General features: G+C 45.6%; 2 protein-coding genes across 3 annotated transcripts in view; one reads left to right on the forward strand and one right to left on the reverse strand.

Moving 5' to 3' along the window:
* The first annotated feature begins 1,979 nt into the window (after positions 1 to 1,979).
* On the forward strand, positions 1,980 to 21,572 carry LOC140403595 (uncharacterized). Its single transcript, XM_072491670.1, has 3 exons — positions 1,980 to 2,142; positions 15,708 to 15,768; positions 20,251 to 21,572. The coding sequence occupies exons 1-3, from the start codon at positions 2,135 to 2,137 to the stop codon at positions 20,725 to 20,727; spliced, it is 546 nt and encodes a 181-aa protein (XP_072347771.1). The 5' UTR covers positions 1,980 to 2,134; the 3' UTR covers positions 20,728 to 21,572.
* A 2,500-nt stretch (positions 21,573 to 24,072) lies between these two features.
* The window catches only part of fuom (fucose mutarotase), a 138,991-nt gene continuing 138,207 nt past the window's right edge, over positions 24,073 to 24,856 (reverse strand). For both annotated transcript variants that reach the window (XM_072491671.1, XM_072491674.1), the window contains one exon: positions 24,073 to 24,486. In XM_072491671.1, coding sequence (XP_072347772.1) covers positions 24,417 to 24,486 — 70 coding nt within the window. In that variant the 3' untranslated portion in view covers positions 24,073 to 24,416. The remainder of the gene's footprint in view (positions 24,487 to 24,856) is intronic.

Raw genomic sequence — 24,856 nt, forward strand, 5'->3', positions numbered from 1 at the left:
TTTCCGATTCACTATTCACTCTTGTTATATTGGTTTGGTATAACTATTCAACAGCAGATTTTTAAATCTTTTGGATTGTCTGAATTATCCCCATGTGTTAACACACTGGGGACAAAAGTTGCCCTGGACAGAGGACAAAATGGTCAACAATGCCTCATCGGCAGCAAGTTTTACCCTAGCCCCAGTCTTCAATTCCATTAATGTTCATACGAAAGAGAACTTGCCATAAAGTTAAATCGAGTACCAATTCCCGATTGTCCATATTGTGCATGCATCCAGGGCGATTTTCACCCCTCCCCTCGCCGTTAGCGTCCTTTAAGAATTATCTGGATAGGCACATGAACAGACGGGGTATAGAAGGATACATTTGTTGGTCTAGATAGGACACGTGATCAGCGCAGGATTGGAGGGAAGAAGGGCCTGTTCCTGTGCTGTATTGTTCTTTGTTATTTCTTCAGCTGCCAAATAACACATTTTTACTATAAGCAACACATTGGTACATTAAAGGAGGCCTTGCAGACATTCAGATGACGCCATAACAGCAAGACACTCAAAGACCCTTCGAGCAGTCCACAGACCGACATCTGCTTCACTGACCCGTGGTAATCCTCATTGAAACTACACTACAGAATGGACTCTCAACCTGCACTTGACCCTTGCTGATAGCCTTCCTTAAGCCATTGCCCAAGGCAGACAGTCCACTACTTCCTGAAAACTGCCTCCTTTTTGAACGTATCGTCGCTCTGCTTCCTTGTCTCGATTCAGCATGCTTGCGCTAGCTCTTTGTTAGAACAGTCGATAACTAGTCTAACTGCCCTGCTCTCTGATTACAACAATGGGCTGTCAGCCATAGCTCAGTTGGGCGCACTTGCGCCTCTGAGTCAGTGGGGTTGTGGGTCCAAGTCCCACTCCTTGACTTGATCACAAAAACCTCAGCTGGTGTCCCAGAGCAATACCGGGGAAATTCTGCACTGTTGGAGATGCTGCCTCTCAGACGAGATGTTAAACTAAGGTTCTGTCTGTCCTCTCTGGTCGATGTAAAATAATCAATTGCTCTACTTGCAAGAAAAGCTGGAGAGGTTTCCATTGTGTCTCGGCCAATATTGATCCCTCAACCGAGTATCACCAAAACAAATGAGTTGGTCGTTATCATATTGCTCGTTGTGGGAGCTTACTGTGAGAAAATTGGCTGCTGAACTTTCTATATTTTAACACAAATTACACCTCGAAAGTACCTCATTAGCTGTAAAGTGTTTTGTGGGTATCCTGAGGTGATGTAAGGTGATATATCTGCATCAGGTAGATTAGGGGCTGGTTTAGCACAGTGGGCTAGACAGCTGGTTTGTGATGCAGAACACAACCAGCAGCGCAGGTTCAATTCCCGTTCCAGCCTCCCCGAACAGGCGGCGGAATGTGGCGACGAGGGGCTTTTCACAGTAATTTCATTGAAGCCTCCTCGTGACAATAAGCGATTATTATTATATAAATGTAGTTTTTTCCTTTTACGTCAAGTATTTATCTAATATTTCCTCAAAAGACAGAATGTTCTGTTTCTTGTGGTATTGTCCCTTACCCAAAATCTCTGCATAAATACACCAGTCTGCTCCTCACTCTTACGAATAGATTAACGGCCCTTGACTCCTCAACCCGATGAAGCAGTTTTCCTTTATTCACCTTGCAAAAATCCTTCGCAATTTAATAAAAATAGTTAAGTCTCCTCTTTGCCTTCTCCGTTCCCCGTAGGTAGTCCCTTTAACTAGTGTCTCCCCTCACAACTAAGTTTCCCATCACTAGGTTCATCCTGGGGAACCTATCCTGCACATTTTCAATTCTTTCATGTTCTTTCTGCAATGTGTGCAAATGCAAACTGCATTGAGACTGAGACCTAACCATTGCCTTGCAGAAATGTATCGGCACTTAGTTGGTTTTGCACTCTGCCCCTAACCTGATAAGGTAGTCAATAGTTACCGAGCAGGCGTAATCTATCTATGTGCCCAGCTTTTCCATGAACAAGTCTTCTGAACTTCAGTCAGTATTACAAGGATCAAACTCAATGCGTATCCTAAAGTACCTGCCATAGCATTCCGACAACACTTAAGATCAGCTGAGATCGAAGCTTTCTCAAGAGTCCACAATGCAGAGGTAAAGTGGGAATTGTGTTAATATATTTTAATCTGTGTTAACCGTAAACGTATCCGATATAGTTACAGTTTAAAACCTGGCTATGGTGTTTCTTTTATTTCTAGATCTTAGTGGGGTCTTTAAAAGTCTGAGCCATGTGGATCGGATTCCCACCTACAATGGCAAGCGATATGTTTCATCTTCAGGATTGATAGTTCACCCTGCATCTGCTTTGCGTGGGTTTTGGTCCCTTGTTGGTTTGAATGCTTTCTCCTCCTTGAATAACAATAGCCTGGTGCAGATGTACTGAAAGTCATTGATTCCTGCAGGCCAATGACCTGTCAGTGTCCTGTACAAAGAACAAAGAATAATACAGCACAGGAACAGGCCCTTCGGCCCTCCAAGCCTGTACCGGTCATGATACCAATCTTTGACAAAACCCTCAGCACTGCCTTGTGCCCCATCCCTCTATACCCATCCTATCCATGTGTTTGTCAAGGTGCCTTTTGAACGCTGTTAATGCATCTGCTTCCACAACCTCCCCTGGCAACGCGTTCCAGGCACTCACCACCCTCTGTGTAAAAAATCTGCCTCGCACATTTCCTCTAAACTTTTCCCCACAGACATTAAACCTGTGCCCCCTGGTGACTGACCCCTCCACCCTGGGAAAGAGTGCCTGCCCATCCACTCTATCCATGCCTCTAATAATCTTGTAGACCTCGATCAGGTCACCCCTCAACCTCCGTCTTTCTAATGAAACAGTCCGAGTCTATTCAGCCTCTACACATAGCTAACACCCTCCAGACCAGGCAACATCCTGGTAAATCTCCTCTACACCGTCTCCAAAGCCTCCACATCCTTCTGATAGTGCGGCGACCAGAATTGTGCGCAATATTCCAAGTGCGGCCTTACCAAGGCTCTATACAACTGGAGCATGACTTGCCAGTTTTTATACTCGATGCCCCGTCCAATGAAGGCAGGCATTTTGTCTGCTTCCTTGGATCTTGTCTCAAACCTTTGCTCACATTTAGCCACGATGTAACCTCTCTGGAAAACTGACAGAAGCCATGAAACTTGCTTGCACACAAGAGAAAGGACTTGTGTCCGCCAGCCACCTTACAGCCACTTCTTGACGTGGCCTCACTGACGCAATGGAGCAGCAGCCAGTTTTCGCTCAGCAAGATCCCACGAGCAGCGATATGGCAATGGGCAACATCCCTGCCAGCGGCAACATCCCTGCTCTTATTCAAACAGTGCTGCGGTTCTTTCACTTCCACCTGACGAAGTAGGCGGTGCACAACCTTGACCTTGCATCTCAAAGATGGTGCCTCCGACGGTGCAGCACGCCCTCAGGCTTTTACATGTGAACTCACAGCCGTCTGACTAAGCGATGATGGTGAGCCAACTAAACCACAGCCTGACCCTAGGTAATGTGCACGGAGCTTCCGGTGGCGGCCACGGAGCGGGTGGTCGCACATTTGGTGGCTCCCGCTCGAGGTGGATTTTTGTTAGTCCTCCTTCGCCCGAATTATGTGGTGTTTCGTTGGCAGAAGGTGCATGAGCACTGAGGGAATGTAAAACTCCTCGGGTGGGATCGGTTTATAGGTCATCGGATGAGAAGTGCAAGGAGAAAGGGACAGCAGCTTGAGCAAGAGGGTATTTGTGGTGCGGCACAGGAGAAGATGGCAGGGCGGCCGCGCCCACTGGTCTGCGGAGCAGCTGGCGGAGTTCCTCAACAATACGTTCCACCAGCAAAGGAAGGGGGCCTTCGAGGACCTGGTTAAGGTGGTGGAGCTCCTTAGGGCGGCGTTCGAGGGCTTGGAGCAGAGGCAGGAGACACAGGGCCAGGCAATCGAAAAGGTGGAGGAGACGGTGGGGGAGCACGAGGATCGGTTGACCTCGCTGGAGGCGGAGAAGGGGTTGGTGACGAACTGCCAGAAAAGACTGAGGAAGAAGCTGGAGGATCTCGAGAACGGCCCCAGGAGGCAAAACCTCCAGATTGTGGGGACGCCTGAAGGCATTGAGGAGGCCGCCAATGTATGTGGCGAGCATGCTGGAGGAGCTGATGGGGGAGGGGGTATTTGACCATCCTCTCGAGGTGGATCAAGCGCACTGGGTGCTGAGGAGGACGCTGCAGGTTGGGGAGCCGCCCAGGGGGATGATGGTGAGGCAGCATCATTTCCTTGACAAGGAGACGATCTTGAGCTGGGACAGGCAGACCAAGAACTGCACTTGGGAGGGGAGCGAGCTGTGTATCCATCAGGAGCTGGGAGCGGAGCTCGCCAAGCGGGGGGCCGGGTACCATGGGATCAAGGCTGCCCTCTACAATAAGTGAGTGAGGTTTGGGGCTCTGTACCTCACTTGTTTGCAGATTATGCACCAGAAGCAAAAGGGGGTGAAGGACTTTATGAGGTACTGTGGACTGGGAGGAGTATGAAGACAGTGAACCTTGGAGTGGTGTTTTGTCTCGAGTGTTGGCACATAGGGTGGGTAGATTGGCGAATGTCACGACGGGGACGCGGTGAGGGTGAGTGTGTCTTCTGTTTTTCCTTATATCTTTGTTGTTTGGAGGGATGGGGTTTTGAGGGGCGAATTGGGGGGATGAGGGGTAGTCAGAGGCCCCAGGCGGGTGCCACCATGGTGGCTGGTGGGGCTAGTTAACAGGAGTGAAATGGGGGGTTGACAGGAGGAGGGCTGGGGGGGAATAGAGTTGTTTTTTTTGTTGGTTATGGGAGGAGGATTGGGGAGGGGGCGGATGCTGACATGGGAGTGGTTGGGGTGGCGCAGTTGATTAAGGAGGGATGGCACCGGACATCTTGGGCGGGCCTGGCAAAGTGCGAGATGCGGATTGGGGGGAGCTGGCTAAAGAAGGGGTACGGCTGATCGGCAGGGGAAGGGGGCGGGGTGCCCCTGACCTGGCTGGTTACATGGAACATGCGGGTGGTGAATGGGCCTATTAAATGGTCCTCCGTGGTTTCGCGCACTGGAGGTTTTTGAAGGCAGTCGCTGTGTACCTTCAGGAGACGGAGATGAAGCTGGGAGATGAGACGAGGCTGAGGAAGGGGTGGGTGGGGCAGCTGGTCCACTCTGGGTTGGACATTAAGGTGAGTGAGTGGTGGTGCTGGTCTACAGGAAAGTGGCCTTTGGGGTTGATAGTATTGTAGCCAACCCAGGGGGCTGGTGCATGATGGTCAGTGGGAAGCAGGAGAGGATGCCTGGGGTCCTGGTGAACGTCTAAGCCTACAATTGGGATGTTGTGGACTTTATGAGGTGGGTGTTAGGGAAGATCTTCCATCTGAACACGCACCAGCTGATAATGGGGGATTTTGGGTCCGAGGATGGACTACTCGTGTACCAGGCCGTTGAAGGTCGGCGGTGGAGAGGGAGCTGAGGGAGTACCCAAGGGTGGAGGAGGAGAAGGTGCAGGGGTTGGGGGTCCCGATTGGGCTGAGGGAGGTGATGGACTGCATAGGCTTGATGCAGCGGGGAAGGCCCCGTGGCCGGATGGGTTCCCAGCCAAGTTCTATAAGACATTTGGTGCGGAGCTGTGGTCCCTGATAGTGGGGATGTATTATGAGGCGAGGGGGAGTTCCCCCTCACATTGTGACAGGCGTCCATTTTGCTGGTCTTAAAGAAAGATAAGGACCCCGAGCAGTGTGCGTGGTACTGCCCGATATCGTTGCTCAACGTGGATGCACAGTTGTTAGCGAAGGTATTAGTGAAGGTACTAGCATCGCGGATAGAGGACTGTGTGCCGGGGATGACAGGGGAGGACCAGACGGGGTTTGTGGCAGGACGGCAGCTGTCTGCAAATGTGCGCAGGTTGCTCAATGTCAGTACGATGCCCTCGGAGGGGCAGGAGGTAGAAGTAGTGGTGGCAATTGATGCGGTGAAGGCGTTTGATCGGGCGGAGTGGGTGCATTTGTTGGAGGTGCTGGGTTGGTTTGGGTTTGACCAGGGTTTTGTGGATTGGGTTTGGCTGCTGTTTAGGGCACTGATCAATAGTGTCCAGATGAATAGGACGGGTTTGGGGTTCTTTGCGCTGAATTGGGGGAACTCATTGAATCGGGGGGGGGGGGAATTTAGGGGTTTGTTTTCATTGATTTGTGTGGGGGAGATGTGGGGGGGGAACTAAGAGGCGGGTTAGTTGTGGACTTGGTGTCAGAGGTTATTGTGGGCCTGTGTTCATTGTGGGTTATTGTGGGCCTGTGTTCATTGTGGGTTATTGTGGGCCTGTGTTCATTGTGGGTTATTGTGGGCCTGTGTTCATTGTGGGCCTGTGTTCATTGTGGGTTATTGTGGGCCTGTGTTCATTGTGGGTTATTGTGGGCCTGTGTTCATTGTGGGTTATTGTGGGTCTGTGTTCATTGTGGGTTATTGTGGGCCTGTGTTCATTGTGGGTTATTGTGGGCCTGTGTTCATTGTGGGTTATTGTGGGCCTGTGTTCATTGTGGGTTATTGTGGGCCTGTGCTCATGGTGGGCTGGTGTTCATTGTGGGTTATTGTGGGCCTGTGTTCATTGTGGGTTATTGTGGGCCTGTGTTCATTGTGGGTTATTGTGGGCCTGTGTTCATTGTGGGTTATTGTGGGCCTGTGTTCATTGTGGGTTATTGTGGGCCTGTGCTCATGGTGGGCTGGTGTTCATTGTGGGTTATTGTGGGCATGTGTTCATTGTGGGTTATTGTGGGCCTGTATTCAGTGTGGGTTATTGTGGGCCTGTGTTCATTTTGTGGGCCTGTGTTCATTGTGGGTTATTGTGGGCCTGTGTTCATTGTGGGTTATTGTGGGTCTGTGTTCATTGTTCCTGTGGATTTCTGCTTTTTTGATATTTCTATGTAATATGCCTTTAATAAAAATATTTAAAAAAACAATAGTACCCGTTGTAGTTTTGTTGGTTATGCTAATTTAATACTTGCGATAGCAGATATATCACATATCTATACGGGACAATTAACTTTCCTAATGTTCAATTTCTGTGTTCTGTGATTTTGCATGTATCTGTGAATTGGAAATTACTGCGTGTGTGCGTTAACAACTATTTTTAGACAAATATAACAGGTTCTTCTGTGTATTCAGTAGCTCAGGACTAATTTAATGCAGTCCACCATGTGTGCTGTACAGTTAAAGATAGATTTCTTGGTATATATGAATAAATGATTAATAATTACCTTCAATAAAATGGCATGATATGTATAAGAGAGGCACAACTTAATCTATATTTTAAAAAAAGCAAAGCCCCATGGCTGCCTTCATAAACCACTTAGCTTTAGTTTTAATATTACTTGGACTTTGAAATGCATTGTGTACACACTGGCATAAAAATATTAATGAATTTAAGTAATCACTTCCATTTAAATAGTGGACAAAGAAATTTTATATGAAGACACTGTTAATATCCTGATGTTTGCACAGTGTTGTTTCGAGGCATTGATGTTTCATTTGGCCAATAATTAGCATGATGTTTTTTAATATGAACTTTGGCTCCAGAGTGTGTGTTTATTGCATATTGTTTGAGTTTAATCGTATGCAGGTTTTGGGCATTAACTGGGCATTCACTTGAGCCCTTGGTAAATAGACACGGGCAAAAACTGTAGTTGTTGGGTTAGGAGTTTCATGCTAGTAATGTGTAACTCTGCAAATAAATGTAAAAGTGTGTGAAGATCGGCTCCAGTTCTAACCTTCATCAACTGGTTTCTTTGAACAGTGCTATAGAAACCATCATTTTGTAAAATGTTTGTAATTTTCGAAAGGGACAAAATACACTCACAAAGGGAAATAAAAGGTATGCCATAGAAATAGTTCATGAGGGTGGGAATAATTGGATAGCTTTTTTTGAGAGCCAGCATGGGTACAATGAGTTAACCAGTTTCCTTTATGTTTTATGCTTTTATTTAATGAATCCCCTAAAGCACTAATTAGGAGGCTAACCTCAGACGATCACTTCTGCTGCAGCTATTTCCCTTATCCACACCAGGCACACGATCTGCCATCTTGAGTAATGTTGTCAAGATAATGCTGATATGTGGCTACTTGAGGATAGGAGTGTGCTGATATCCACCACGGACCAGTTAAGACTCCCCAAACCCACTTTACAGAACCAAACAGACTTTGATTCCTATGGTCTGCAATGAATGAACAATGGGATTGTGAGTCTCCCATCATTGATGAAACTCTCAACCCACAATGGTGCCACAATGGTTAGCACAGCATCAGGGACCTGGGTTCAATTCCGACCTCGGGTCTGGCTAGAGTTTCCCTGTGTCTGCGCAGATTTCCTCTGGGTGCTCTGGTTTCCTCCCACAGTCCAAAGATGTGCAGATTAGGTGGATTGACCATGCTGAATTGCCCCACAGTGTCCAAAGGTGTGCAGGCTGGGTGGATTGGCTGTGATCAATGGGTTATGGGAAAGGAATGGGGGAGCGGAACTATGTAGAGTGCTCTTTCAGAGGGTCAGTGCAGAGTATATGGGCCGAATGGCCTCCTTCTGCACTCTAGGGATTCTACGGATTCTATGAACAACTGTATGCCACCTGCACTGAGATGTTGCCAGCAGAGACAAGAAGGTGATTGCAGTGTTCCTGTGTACCCATGTAAATTAAACTCACAGGTTCCAGGATGGCTGTGAACTTGAGGTATATCTAACCAGAGGGAACATTAGTGTATGACAATCTCACACTAATAGATGGTCAGGCTAAGAATGTTTCACTGCTCTTAGACTTTTTATTTCTCAGAGCAACATTCAAGTTGAATCACTTGGTAAAATCACCAGAAAGGTCTGCCACTGCAGTGACTGCTAGCGTGACTCTGTACAGGTCCTGTTTCCAGGAAACTGCGAGTGTTGATATCCGACTGAGCTCTCACAGGAAAGATGCTAATAAAAATATGTGAGAAGGTTTGTGCGGCAAAGAGGAAACCAGCCAGAATTGACGCTGAACGGCATCAGATTAAAACATCAACAGTGATAAGCAAAGCTGCAGGAAAAATAATGCTAACCTGGACATAGAAATAAAAGAGAGATATATCATGTTCACCGGATTCAGAGAAGCTACCAATTCCTCCCACTCGCACCCCCCTCCCCCTCCTTCTCATTATCCTCAGAGTTGAAAGATTGTACATGAGCAATTAGCTGGCGCAGTGGGGTGGGTTTGCCTTTGGGAACTTGCCAGTGATCAGATGCTGACAGTTCTCTGCAAAATGGTTGCAACACAAAAATTATTGGAGTGAGAATGGCCTTTTCTTGATGAGGATGGCACAGGTTTAGTAAGGCTTGCTCACCCATTGAGGCAAAGTGGAAGGTGCTAAAAGGGCTCGATGTTAAAACTGAGTGACACATGAGAAGAAACCGCTCCGATTTTCAGCCGCGCTGATATCTTCTCACTTGACAAGCATAAGCATCATTAAAATAAATCGTTGCGGGGCGGCACGGGACACCAGTGCAACTTAAGTACGGCCACATTTGGCAAAGTGTGAAATAGCCCAGAGCGCACTGTCGCCGGAATCATCGTTATTGGATCTTTAGTCCAGCGATTGGGCAATAGAAGTTAGATACCTGTGAATGTGGTCCGAACACCCTTGCTGCAATATGAAAGTGGCAGCAAACTTTTGTTTTTAATTCGTTCCTGGGATGTGGGCACCGCTGCCTAGGCCAGCATTGGTTGCCAATCCCGAATTGCCCTTGAACTGAGTGGCTAGCTGGGCCATTTCAGAGGGCATTTGAAAGTCAACCACATTGCTGTGGTTCTTTAGTCACATGTAGGCCAGACCGGGTAAGGACGGCAGATTTCCTTCCCTAAAGGACATTAGTGAACCAGATGGGGTTTTACGACAATCGACAATGGCTTCATGGCCATCATTAGATTTTTAATTCTAGATATTTTATTGAGTTTAAATTCCGTCACCTGCCGTGGTGGGATTCGAATCCGGGTTCCCAGATCATTATCCTGGATCTCTGGATTGCAGTGACAATCTCACTACGCCACTGCCTCCCCATGTGTTGTTGCTTTTTAGGTGTGTGCTTATCGCCTGTTATAACTCTGTGTAACTCCTGTACAAAGGACGTAAAGTACAGATGTGACCTGTGTTATGGATGCCTGGCCAGATCCCAACAATGATTAAAATACTGGACCGGAGCTGCAATGTCTTTTAATTTTTACGACTGTGCAGAAAGATCGCTTTGCTCCAGGAGTGATTTGCATAACAAATAGAGCTTAGTCATTTTTACAAACATAACTTATTGAAACAAAAGAAAAATTATATTTAAACTTCAAACCTAACAAGAACAGCTTACATGTATCTTTTAACCCTAACACACGATTTTTCATTAAAAAGCACGTAACATAAGAACATAAGAACTAGGAGCAGGAGTAGGCCATCTGGCCCCTCGAGCCTGCTCCACCATTCAATGAGATCATGTCTGATCTTTTGTGGACTCAGCTCCACTTTCCGGCCCGAACACCATAACACTTAATCCCTTTATTCTTCAAAAAACTATCGATCTTTATCTTAAAAACATTTAATGAAGGAGCTGCTTCACTGGGCAAGGAATTCCATAGATTCACAACCCTTTGGGTGAAGAAGTTCCTCCTAAACTCAGTCCTAAATCTACTTCCCCTTATTTTGAGGCTATTCCCCTTAGTTCTGCTTTCACCCGCCAGTGGAAACAACCTGCCCGCATCTATCCTATCAGCCGGGGTAACATGACATGACATGACTAGTAACATGACATATGCTCCACTTACACAGACAGGCAACCTTGATACTTGCATTCACAGAGCATAGTCCTGCTGGTAATGAAGCATTTTCAGACCACTTTCCGAAAGACTCTCTTGGTGGCAACGTTTCATGACCTGTCTCAGCTGCTTTGCAAAGCATTCTCTCCCCACCTGTTTGAACATGATTCTTTTCTCTCTCTGAGTTCTGCTCAGCCCCTCAAACAATGGTTCTGCTCTGGGGAGTCCAGACTTGAACTCATACTTGCTATCTGGGCTTTTGATTGCCCATTCCCATTTACACAAATGAACAGGGCCATGAATATGCAATTGACCACCAATTTGCAGAAAAAAGAGGCCATCAGACTCTGTAATGAGCTAATGGCTGACAGTTCAGAGTGTCCCGGAGCACAATGGATCTTGAGTGAATCACCCCGGCTGAACACGGATACCCTGTTTATTCTCCTTAACGAGTTTAAGTCTGAATGGGACAATGCCACTCAGGCCAGGTGTGGGCATATACCTCTGACTCAGTGCCAACAGTTTTACCCTCAGTCTGTTAACTCCTAAATTGCCCACTCCACCTTCAGTCCTATTTCCGGATCCAATTTCTTAACATCTCCCGATCGTGCCACCTGCTACACCGATGATTCAGATGCCAGCAAATGATTGGGCACAGATTTGTGCTCCCAGTCAGGGTGGTCTATTTCCGCCCTTGAACGCAGAATAAAATCGAATCCTCAGAACTTGCCTATCAGGAATGACCCCAGTCAAACATGCACATAAACTGTTTTAGTCCTTTTTGTTCAATAAAAACTTGCCAGTCAACCCAAGAATAGGTTCATAACCGATTGGCTGGGTATTCGCAAATGGAGCAGGTAAGGACCGCATGTTAGTTTGGAATCTTTGGTGGGCACTGGGCTGTTTCAGTAAGACAAACAAGAACATGGAAATAGATGGGAATTAGTAATTCACATTCCCGGTCACATTCCATGCTGATAATGGCAAGCAGTTGTGTGCCGTCACAATCATGCCTGGCTTTTCTACACCAAACCAGTGATGGGAAGTGAGTGACAATCATCGTTATTCCTTAAATAATCCTTAATTATAGTCTGCAGATCGGGGCAATGACAATTCGTTTCTGCATTTTTCACCACTGACACGGACCTTCGCAGCAGCTTCACTGGATATTTTATGGATGCCAACGCGACAGCACATATTTCTTATATTATTTTACATTTTCCGAACTACCAGTGGCTGATGTTAGTGTCTCTGCAGGTCTCGGCTAAAGCTGACAGAAACACAATCACCGGCAGGATGACAGGCACAGCTTTTGCCAATGCATTTTCCTGCCTTTTCAGATAGATCTCAACAGAACAGAAAGCGTCGGATGCACTCTGAATCCAGATTAGGAGCGCTGTTTATATACGTGGCATAGTTGGTCAGGGCTCAGATGGGAGCACTATTGTTTCCACATTGGACGGCTTTGCATTCACGTCTCACTCCAAATGTGGGTGCAAGTATCTAAGCCAAAACTTCAATAGACCATAGGATATAGGAGCAGAAGGAGGCCATTCGGCCCATCGGGTATGCTCTATCATTCAATCAGATCGTGACTGATCTGATGTGATAATCGTCAACTCCACTTTCCTGCCTTATCACCATTACCCTCGATTCCCTCACTGATTAAAAATCTGTCTATCTCAGCCTCAATAGCTCTCTGCGGGAAAGAGTTCCACAGATTCACTACCCTTTGAGAGAAGAAATGCCTTTTTATAAACCGTACAAGACCTAATTGGAGGTGACCAATTAGCCTCCCCGTGAGCCTTGTAGAATACAAGCTTTCCCGGTGAGGGGCGGGAGCCCATCAATGGAGTAATGGACTTTGACATCCCATTTTGGACTCCATTGTGGCCCCTAAATTCCTCCTCATCACTGTCTTAAATGGGTGACTCCTCACTCTGAGATGATGCCCTCTGGTCCTAGACTCTCCCACAAAAGTAAACAACCTCTCAGCACCTACCCTGTCAAGCTCCCCTGAGAATCCAATATGTCTCAATAAGGTCCCCTCTCATTCTTCTAAACTCCAACGAGTACAGGCCCAATCTACTCAACCTCTCCTCAGAGGAAAATCCCTCCATACCCGGGATAAACCTAGTGAACCTTCTCTGGACTGCCCCCAATTCCAGTATATCTTTCCTTAGATAAGGAGACCAAACCAGTTCACAGTATTCCAGGTGTGGTCTAACTAGTGCCTTGTACAATTTTGGCAAGACGTCCTTAATTTTATACTCCATTCCCTTTGAAATAAAGGACAACATTCCATTTGTTTTCCCTCTCACCAGCTGAACTTGTATGCCACCTTTTCGTGATTTACACAGGAAGAGCCGCAAAAATCCCCCGTGCTGCAGCTTTTCCAGTCTTTCTCCATTGAAATAGTATTCAGCTCCTTTATTCTTCCTACCATGGTCCATCATTTCACACATTCCTACATTATATTCCATCTGCCATGTTTTTTTGCATACTCAAAGAGTGTGCACTGTTGACGGTGCCATCTTTCAAATAAGGTATTCAATTGAGGCCTCTCGGTTGGATATGCACGATCCCGTGACATTACTTCCAAGAAGAACTCATCCATGTGTTCTGGCCAATATTTATCGTTCAATCAATGCCACAAGAAGTGATTTTTCTGGTCATTGCTACATTGCCTGTTTGTGGGGGATTGCTCCGTGTAAATTGCCTGCCTCATTTCCTACGACACAAAAATGAGGAGTCTTCAACAGCACGGAAAACACTTTGGGATGTTCTGAGGTTGTGAAAGGCACTATATAAATGCAAGTCTTTCTTTCTAAGGTGGATGAACTTCATCCTTCCCCTCGTGTTATGGTAAGATTAAACTTATGAAAGGACCTAATGCGATGATAAGGGTTAATAAAGGTGAGGCATTTTGAGACTGGCAGGAAAGTCTCTTCAACATTCATAGCACGGAATTATTTTTTACATTTCCCCAATAGAGAAAGCTTCAGCAAAATTGAATTGTAGATTTAACCATGACACCAATTCATGGCAATTTTGCTTTTCCCATTTTCTGGAATTCTAAATCCACCTAATCTGCACATCTTTGGACTATGGGAGGAAACCGGAGCACCCGGAGGAAACCCACGCAGACACGGGGAGAAAGTGCAAACTCCACACGGACAGTTATCCGAGGCCGGAATTGAACCCGGGTCCCTGGAGCTGGGAGGCAGCAGCACTAACCACCGTGCCACCGTGCCGCACAAACGGTTGGGAATCTTTCGAATTGGACTTGCGGATGCTTCATGGTTCAACACATGGAAATCTGGGATATACATATTTTTGGTCTCTCAGGAAATTGAGGGACATGGAGAGTTGATCAGTGATGATGGTATTGAATGGCAGAGCAGAATCGACAGGCCATCTGGTCTATTCCCGCTCCTGTTTCCTCTGTGTTCTTGTGTCCACTTTTTCTTCGGTCAGTCAATCAGGCAATGCATCTTTTTACTCCCTTTCATTTGACCATAAGACCATATGACATAGGAGCAGAATTAGGCCATTCGGCCCATTGAGTCTGCTCCGCATGCAATCATGGCTAATATTTTTCTCATCCCCATTCTCCTGCCGTCTCCCCATAACCCCTGATCCCCTTATTAATCTAGAACCTAACTATCTCTGTCTGAAAGACACTCAGTGATTTGTCCTCCACAACCTTCTGCGGCAAAGAGTTCCACAGATTCACCACTCTCTGCCTGAAGAAATTCCTCCTCATCTCTGTTTTAAAGGATCGTCCATTTAGTCTGAGATGGTGTCCTCTGGATCTAGTTTTTCCTACAAGTGGAAACATCCTCTCCACGTCCACTCTATCCAGGCCTCGCAGTATCCTGTAAGTTTCAATAAGATCCCCTCTCATCCTTCTGAACTCCAACGAGTACAGACCCAGAGTCCTCAAACGTTCCTCATACGACAAGTTCTTCATTCCGGGGATCATTCTTGTGAACCTCCTCTGGACCCTTTCCAAGGCCAGCACATCCTTCCTTAGATACGGGGTGCAAAACTGCTCACAATACTCCAAATGGGGTCTGACCAGAGCCTTATATAGCCTCATTAGATAAACAAATCAAAATTGCCCTCTGATGCTCAGATTTTCTGTTCCGTATTACCAGGTTAGATTGCAACTGGGTGATATTGCTGCAGTCATGCTTCTTGTTCAGATTCAGAAGCACTTACACTGCTGTTTTTAGAAGTTGTGCATTTTAATGGTACATGAATTAGAATAGACAGAACAACAAACCAGCTAATGGTTATACTCCACTTCAGCCTCCCCCCTCCATCTAATTTTGACAGGTAAACCCTCTGTTGCCTTCTTTCTCATATCCCTATCCTGTTTCCACTCTCACATCGATACTGTTCACCTCAACTTCCTTTGGTAGCGAGCTTCTCTTGAATTCCTTATCTTAATTATTGCTTATTATCTTACATTAATGGCCCCGGGTTTTACTCTTCCCCTCAAATGGAGACAACAGCCGGGATGTTCTGCTCCCCTCCACCCCCCCAACTTGAAGGATAAATTGTTTATTAAAAAGAACCAGTGATCTGAAGTATCACAGAATATGGAATTAAGTAAAGATTTGGGTGATAGAGAAAACATGAAAAAGTAAAGCATAAATTGCTACAAACACGGAAAGACAAAATGACTAATGTTCAATTTAAATCGTAGAATCCCTACAATGCAGAAGGAGGCCATTCGGCCCATCGAGTCTGCACCGACCCTTTGAAAGAGCACCCTACCCAGGCCCACATCCCCACCTCATCAATTTAGTTGATGTTCCTGCATTAACTTGTATTTATTTTTCATTTCAGGATCTTTATTCTTGTGGTCGGATCAGTGCTTCTTCTCCAGACTGTTATTGCCAAGCCTGAGGTGAGTCGTTTGATCGAAAAATGTGCTGAGCATCGGGGAGTAACTGATACCTAGAAGGGAATTGCAAAGCAGACATCCAACCTGAAGGTTTGGAAGGCGTCTATTACAACCTGCTGGATACAACACTACATTATTGCATGAACTTGATGTAGTGGAAAAGAATACAGGTTTATCATTTTGTGACAATATTAAGGAGCTTCTTTCATCTACGAGCATTTAACAGAGTGGGTGGGATTCTCCAGTCTCATCCGTCGCGGGTCCCGTTGTGAGCGAGAACGGAACATTTGGCGTTCCAGCCAAACCCTCGTTCTTTTTTGGTGGCATTTGAAAATCCCAGAAGATGGAACGTTTCAGGCAATATTCCTGCTCAGCTTAGGTCCCCATTACAGCCTCAGTAGAAATGTGGGCACAAGATCTGAACTCCAGAGGTGAGGTGGGAAAGACAGCAAGTTTGACCTCAAAGGCGGCATTTGACACAGTCAGCGGAGGTTCAGAGGGAAAGCTCCCCACTGGCAGGTGTACCTACCACAAGGGAACATGGAGGCCAATCATTTTAGTCCCAGGGCCTGGCTTCACGAGTTAGAACATAGAACATACAGTGCAGAAGGAGGCCATTCGGCCCATGGAGTCTGCACCGACCCACTTAAGCCCTCACCTCCACTCTATCCCCGTAACCCAATAACCCTTCCTAACCTTTTTGGTCACTAAGGGCAATTCATCACGGCCAATCCGCCTAACCTGCACGTCTTTGGACTGTGGGAGGAAACCGGAGCACCCGGAGGAAACCCACGCAGACACGGGGAGAACGTGCAGACTCCGCACAGACAGTGACCCAGTGGGGAATCGAACCTGGGACCCTGGCGCTGTGAAGCCACAATACTTTCCACTTGTGCTACCCAATAATAATAATCGCTTATTGTCACAAGTAGGCTTCAATGAAGTTACTGTGACAATAAGTTACTGTGAAGTTACTAGTCGCCACATTCCGGCGCCTGTTCGGGGAAGCCGGTACGGGAATTGAAGCCGCGCTGCTGGCCTTGTTCTGCATTACAAGCCAGCTATTTAGCCCACTGTGCAAAACCAGCAGAGCTCCTCTGGGCATTGTTCTAGGCCGAGCTGTCTTCGGCTGCATACGTGAATGACCTTCCCTCTCCCCTGAAGGTTAGAAGTGAGGATGGCGGCTGCTGTTTGCACAGTGTTCAGCTCCAGAGGCAACTCCTCAGATACCGGAACAGTCCACACCTGTATTGCAGAAATACCTGGCAACATGCAATCTGGGGCTGGCAAGTGGCAAGTAATGTTCATAGCACACAAGTGCCAGGCAATGATCATCCCTAATAGCGACAAAAACAGCCAACTCAAATGAAATTTTAAAGGCCAAGGAATTCTCTCAGTTATATGGAATTCCTCGACCTGCTATTTTAGTAGCTATTGAGTAGAAGTGAAAAGTCGCAACACGCATTAATTATTCCAATCACCAACAGTCATTTCCAGGCTACTGTGAATTCCAAATGCTTAAGCCAAGGTGTAGAATTTCCACCTGAGCTTTCCTTCTCGTCTGCCTTAACTTTAGCAGAATCCCTCGAGCGTGAATGTAAATGCGTATTTTTTACTTTTCCAGAGCTTCCGCTGAACTTACTACAGATCGGCGGAACTCCAGTGAAAATTCTACTCCTGAATCTAACTGGAATAGAGTTGCTTATTTAAAACAAAATCTACATTGCATAGGGACAACTCTGTCAGCTTTCTGAAATTTTATTTCTAATGGAAATGATAAAGTATTTGTACAGTGCCGTTCAACCACGTCCACAGATGATGCTGCATTACGATAGCTAACCAGATTGAAACTCTATCCAACCACCAGGCTGTTGTCCTCAGCTTGCTTGTATAAAGATTCACAAAAAACAATGATGAAATACATTTAAGTTAGTTGAGATCACTTTAATGTGTTTTTTTAAAAATTCATTCATTGCATGTGGGCGTCGCTGGCTAGGTCATCATTTATTGCCAATCCCTAATTCCCTGCAGGTGGCGGTAGTGAGCTGCCTCCTCGAATGCTGCAGTCCATCTGCTGTAGGTACGCCCCCAGTGCTGTTAGGGAGGAAGGTCCAGGATTTTGACCCGATGACAGTGAAGGAAGGCCAATATAATTCCAAGTCAGGAAGGTGTGTGGCTTGGAGGGGAGCCTCCAGAAGGTGATGTCAACCTTCTTGAGTGCTATTGGAGCTCCGCTCCTCCAGGCAAGTGGAAAGCATTCCATCACATTCTTGACTTGTGCCTTGTTTTGAGGGGATTTAGGAGGTGAGTTGTTGGAAGAATCTGCAGCCTCTGATCTGTTCCTAGAGCCACAGTATTTATAGGGCTGGTCCAGTTCAGTTTCTGGTCAATGATAACCCCCAGGATGTTGATGGTGGGGGAATCATCAATGGCAATGCCATTGAATACATTGCAAATGGTTAGCTTCTATTTTGTTGGAGATGTTCATCACCTGTCACTTCTGGGGCGGGATTCTCTGACCCCCCCGCCGGGTCGGAGAATCGCCAGGAGGGGCAGCGTGAATCCCGGCCCCGCCGGCCGCCGAATTCTCCGGCACCGGAGATTCGGCGGGGGCGGGAATCGCACCGCACCGGTCGGCGCCCCCCCCCCCCGCTGACGCTCCCGCGCATGCGCGGACTCCCGCCCACCGGCGGAGTCCCTTCGGCCCCGGCTGGCGTGGTGCCAAAGGCCTTCCACGCCAGCCGGCGGGGCGCCAACCACTCTGGGGCGGGCCTAGCCCCTAAAGGTGCCACTCCGTCCCACCAGGACCCACCCGCCCCGCCGGGTAGGGGAGAATGTCATGAATGTACATTCGGTCAAATCGTAGAATTGTCCTGAATGTGGTGGTGACTCCAAGGGGCACAGATTCAACAATGACTGACACCGTGGAAGTCAAAGTCCCGTTGACAGAACTTGAAGCGGAGGTGAGATGCCTCGATGATCTGTCATCAGAGCCCAAGAGAGGTCATGGGTGAGGGAATGGCTGGGTTCTAGGAAGTTAAATTCACCTCCTTAACACGTCAAAGAAATTTCAAACCTCATGTTCATAGGCCTGAAACAGTGTTTGCGACTAGTTAGTCACAAGTTCACTGCAGTAATCAAAACCTTGGGCGGGATTCTCCAATATGCCAGTTACATTTTCCTGGGCGGCGCGCCACCTTCCAATGGGATTTCCCATTGTGACCACCCCACGCTGCCGGGAAACCCATGGGCGTGGGTGTGTTGTCGGCAAAACAGAGAATCCCATCGCTGGAGAATCCAGCCCCTGGTATTTGCATCCCTGGCACCTTAGCTAGCTAAGTGGGACTAAGCACAGACTCTGCAAGGGCTGCCAACACCCAAAACTCTCATCCAATACTTCTTCATTTACCAATTTTGTTGTCAGTGAAAATTGAGCTACTGCTCAATTATTGGCTCCAAATATAGGGCCCCAGTTGTTTAGCACTCCTGTGATCCCTGTTTGTTTGACAGCTTGAATACAAATCAGCCACTCTGATGTAGCAATAAAGAAGTTACTGCCAGTTCGATCAAGCCCAGTAAAGCCTGAAATGGAATTGTAACTAGAATTTCCAACTTTCAACCACCAAAAGCATGTTGATATTTAATCTTTTACCTCACATTGCTGAAAGCGCCTCGTAAACTGAATGAGGCTGGATAAAAGGGTTATTTTGTGCAAATGAAATAGCCATAATCTTCCCCGCATAATGTTTATAACTTCAGTAACCAATTAACGTGCATGTGCAATTATGGCATTAATTCTTTAGAATTAATCCCTCAACAATCAATTAAATGATGACCTTAATTTTTGTGCCAGCTTCATTCGCCAGTTAGTCAATATTTTCCAAATCAAAGTGCAGACAGTTGGGTAAACATTAATCAGTGCTTATTATAATCTATCATAATTACCCAACGAATGGAAATAAGTATTATTTTACAAATGGAACACACAATGTCTTTTCTATGTTCAGTTTCAGCCATTTGGATGACATTTTCTATCTGTTGAGATGATGGCAATCGTATCGCATTCCTGGCAACTAAGCATCTTTTGCACAAAACACTTTAAATGATCTTCGGTCCAGTGTAATCAGTTGGGTGCAGAATAATGGCCCCTCTACGCTCTCCCAACGATTTTCGGTAACCACATATGCAGATCAGGCATCCCATTCCACCAAGCTGATATTGAAATGTTTGAACACTTGACTTCTTAATCAGCAATATCTTTAATTTAGTGTCAACTTGTGTAAAATGGCGGCGGTGCCAAAACTACCCTGAACTTTCAAACTCCTTTGACTGAGGAACTCTTGCAGCCACCAGAGAAAGGAGAATGTAATTCTATCGAGACGAGCTTGCTGATGAGTGTCAAAGAGATAATGTCCTAACCCACTGCACTATCCAAGTCCCTCATTATCATTACTTCTCAATACCCTTTTGATTTATACTCCACAGAAATTCCAAGCAGAGAACGTACTGGCTCGTGCTGAGCCAGAGGAAGATCGAGATATGATCTTTCACAGCATCCCAGATAATCTTCCTCATCAACTCCAGCCAGAGGTGTTGGTGCTTCATGCAGAGCCAATGAATGAGCCAGAGGAAGATCGAGATATGATCCATCATGGTACTTCCAATATTCCTCAATGGGAACTGCAGGCAAAGAGGGACCTACTACATGAGACATCAGCGAATGAAGCAGCGGAAGATCTGAACAATGATCATAGCATTCCTGAAATCCCTGAACATCAGCTTCATGCAAAGATGGTCTTGCCATATGAGCCAATGAGTGAGCCAGAGGAAGACCGAGATATGATCCATCATAGTCTCCCAGATAACCTTCTTCATAAACTCCAGCCAGAGAGGGTCGTTTTACTTGAGGAGCCCCTGAATGAGCCAGAGGAAGACCGAGATATGATCCATCATGGGTTCTGAATTCCTGACAGGCCTACAACTTGGCAATGCAGCACAAAGAGGCAGATTTGATTCAGATGTGATTAAGAAAGCCTTCAGATCTCTTCCAAATATGAAGCAGAAGACATGACTGCTGCAATCATCACAGTTTCTAAATATGAGAACCCCAAAACCTCGCACTGAGAACTTTAAGATCAAAGTGGAAATTAAATGACCAATTATTTGGTAAATCAAATTTTAAGGCCTGATTTAAGACAAAAGTGAAAAGATTTTACCTGTGGTAATATCATTGCATTGGTATTGTAGTTAACTTTGATTTATTACTGCTAAGTCACACTTTATGCTGTGGATTAATCACAGACATTAAGAACTGCCAGTCACATAGCCATAAAACCCAGGTAGGAAAATCCTACCGCTCATACTAAAAATTAGCCATGACGTTAACACTGCAAGATAATGCTAGGAATTTCCTCAGAGCTGCCTTAACCTCTCCAGAAGTTTGACCAGGAGCCCCATATGCATGTGCAAAAGGTGTTGGCGTGATGGCATTTTCGGCAAAGTTATGGCGATGGACCAAGAACAGACCTTGGAAATTCTTGGCCAAATGTGTATGAACATGTTAAACGTTTATCAATAATTCCTCTCTCTCTCTCACACACTCGTCCTAACAGCATTATCTATCAATTTAAAATAAGCGAATTGAATGCTCCTCTTAAACTGCAGAGCGAGGAAATTCAGAAAAAAAAGATTATATTGTCCTACCTATTACGCCTCAATGTAATTTCAAGCCAAACGATATTCTCTGATGGTTGTATCATATGCAATAAAAATATTTCAGTTGTTCTGACCTGAACACCAAATTGAAACTAATATCGGCAATTTATTTTATTGTTAAATACCTTTCAGCGCTGCCAGATAAACTGAATACATAGAAGTGACGTCAACATTTCCTTTGTCTTTTAATGATTAAAATCAATGTTATGAGTTTAAGAAACAAATTAAATATTTAGATGTGTTTATCTATCACATCATACCACCCCCGTACCACCTAGCTGTATAAGGTTAAAAATGACGGTGATTAAAGATTGAATTAAGTTTGAACGTCAATTATACATCATGGCACTTTTGCACTCTTTTTAACCCACTGCCTCACAGTCATTGAGGAAGAGACTAATAGTGCACAATGCTTCTTTGGCACAGCATATTGTCAGCCTTTGGGAGGAGATTTTTAAAAAATATTTGATATGCTGCAGATTTTTCACTTGACCAAAATGATGAGAGCTCCCTGCCCCCTTGCAATGGAGGCTGTTGCCTCTCGTTGTCACTGGGCCCAAGATCTGATAGTCATTTGTTTTGTCATCGTCAGCTTCAGCCTTCCCGTGTGGTCAGGTGGCGCCCTACTGTGATTGGCTGTCTTGCCCCTGCCTCCTCTGACCCCCATGCTGTGGGGATTGGGGAGAGGGCCATTTTTAACACGAAAGCTGTAATCTACGAGACCAATGGCGTCGCTGTCACATTAAGGGCTGAACGGTCCTGTCACGGAGGGGGTTGGGCCTGGAAAATGCGGCGAGCCATTCAAAAGTCCACTGACATCGGCGGGAGTGAAAAATGCCGCCTGGGGAAGTTCCACCCAGGAGTGTTTAAATGTATTTTTAGGTGATGTGTTGCCATGGGAACCACACAGCTTTAATCCAGAGAGCAGAAGGAGGCCATTCAGCCTGGCAAACGTGGTTGACTCTTAAAATGGCACTCAGCTCGAGGGCAATTAGTGATGGGCAACAAATGCTGGCCTTGCCTGCGATGCCACATCCCGTGAAAGAATTAAAAATACAACTATGTCAGCTGTTTGAACTCTGCAACAAAATGGATCTTTTGGGGAGGGGACATTTCCTGCTGGTTTCTGTCTTAAACGGAGGGGGGGGGGGGGGTCTACTCGCTCTCATAGCAGAAAGTGCCAGCTCTCTCTTTCCCTTTTAAATGTTAATCACCTCCCAGCAAACTGGATCGCTGACACGATTGCACTGCCGAGATTCGATTATCTGATGGCTGTCGCATCTTATGTGGCCTTTGTTTGGGGGTGGATTTGAATTAGAGCTTCGACTCAAGTCCCACTTAAGTAGCACCCCTCAATGCGAGGCTGCAGCGCCTTTCAATTAATCCCATCGTAGTTCTGTGAGAGAAACGGGTCAACTTTTCATGGCTGCTCGTCAATGCGCTTTCACTGCAAAAACCCACACACTGTCAGGAAATATTAACCATGTCCAGAATCCCAAATACTGTTTCCTGGTATTCTCTGCAAGTCCAGGGGCAATACGTGCATTTTATTGTTGTTTGGGCAAAATCTCCTGGCGAAGCCGGTATTATAAATGCATGTGCATGTCTCTCGTTTAAATTGACAACTGAACCTGCTCTGGGTTCCTCTCCTCCCTCACATTAAACGCATCTGGGCTCAATGCATTGCCGCGTCTGACTGATGTAATCCCTATGAATAATTATTTTCTGAATCAAATGGGGCCGAGGATTTGCGGTTGACCTGCAAACTGTTTTTTTGAAATATTATCCCCGCAATGCGCATCAGTGAGCTATTGCATTATTCGGAAAGGAAATGCAGAGTGATTCAAGTAGGGAGCCCAATCTTGTTCCTGAAATGAAATTATTAAGACCAGATTCAGCAAATAGGCATCCCTCACAATTGGGTGCTGCCGTCGCACGAGGAACAATGCGGAAATGGAGCTGCTGTTCATGACCTGAATCTCTGCTCTCAATTAGCTGTCCCACAATAGTTGCACAATCTGGAATTCAGACATATCAAGCAAATTAAGATTCCTGATTCACCCCCACCCCTAAGCAGTGCATTAACAGGAGGGGAGCATGATCAGTTTGGCAATCGTTTTGAACCTTACAGTTAGAACAACAGACCTACTTAGCTGTTGGCATTTTGCACAATGTTGACATTAAGCAAGGGATTTGCTTTAATTTCGCAAGGGACGGGCGCAGAATTTGATCTACAGTATTCTGCACTTGTGGTGCAATCTCTTCAATCAGATTGCGTGAGCTGTGTTTTATCTGAGCTTATATAAAGATGGTCTTAATGAAAAGTTATTGCAAACACTTGGAGAAGAGAAACATCCCACATGTTTTTAAACAAAAACAGTTCACTGAACATTGTTTGTGAAGGCGGTGGCCTCCAATATAAATTTGTTCTTGGCTTAATGTTTACAATAGTTAGACAATTCAAACAAATGAAATTCATCCCGAGTAATTCATTGTAACACTGAAAGCGATGTCACATATTCCCCACAAATATATAGCACCAGAGTTTAAAATAACCTGACTCATGAATACATTTTACCCACGCTGGGTTAATAATCATTAAAGGTGTCTTTATTCAATGCATGTAGCAGCTCCCAACATTTGAAAATGAGCCTACCAATCTGTTTCGTAATCACAATTCCTAACAGCAAATGGCCACAATGTTTAGCCCACTTGCTCATCATTAACATTCACATCAGGAGCCAGTAATTTATACATGTTGAGATTAGCATTTCCAATTATACTATATAGAATTTTTTTTCCATATTTCACGGTGATATCATTGAGAAATAAGAATATTGAGAGAAGAAAATTCACAGCATCACTGGAAACAGTAATCTGCACCTCATCACCTTTTATCAATAAAATTGACTCTGAGATTATCCTCTGCTATATTTTCAATCACCATTTTCTCCGGCCGGAATCACACCTTTCCTAAGGATGAGGTTTCCGTACAGTGCAGTTTCCCTGAAACAAAAGGCAATAAGGATGTAACATATGCTTCTTTACAAGATTAATCATGTTACTCAGCCAGTACCATGGTTTAAGTGTCCAGTAACAGCTACTGCTTAAGCATCATCGCAACATGTTCTGGACAATACTTTTAGTAATTTGTTTCCCCAACATTTCTTGAAAAACATTTTTATTGACATTTTGCACTTTTGTGAGGGCCACGAAGAATCCAGCATGAGTTTTAAGGATACAAAGTAACAACATTTATTTACAATAACATATATATATAACAGCAGCAGCAACCTCCCTTGCTGCACACTCCTTCCTGCTGTTTCCAAACTGGCCAGCTTTATTTATACTTGGAGTTTACTAATGGTTTCTCCCC

This window comes from Scyliorhinus torazame, chromosome 28 (genome assembly GCF_047496885.1).
Source record: "Scyliorhinus torazame isolate Kashiwa2021f chromosome 28, sScyTor2.1, whole genome shotgun sequence".
Lineage (NCBI taxonomy): Eukaryota > Metazoa > Chordata > Chondrichthyes > Carcharhiniformes > Scyliorhinidae > Scyliorhinus > Scyliorhinus torazame.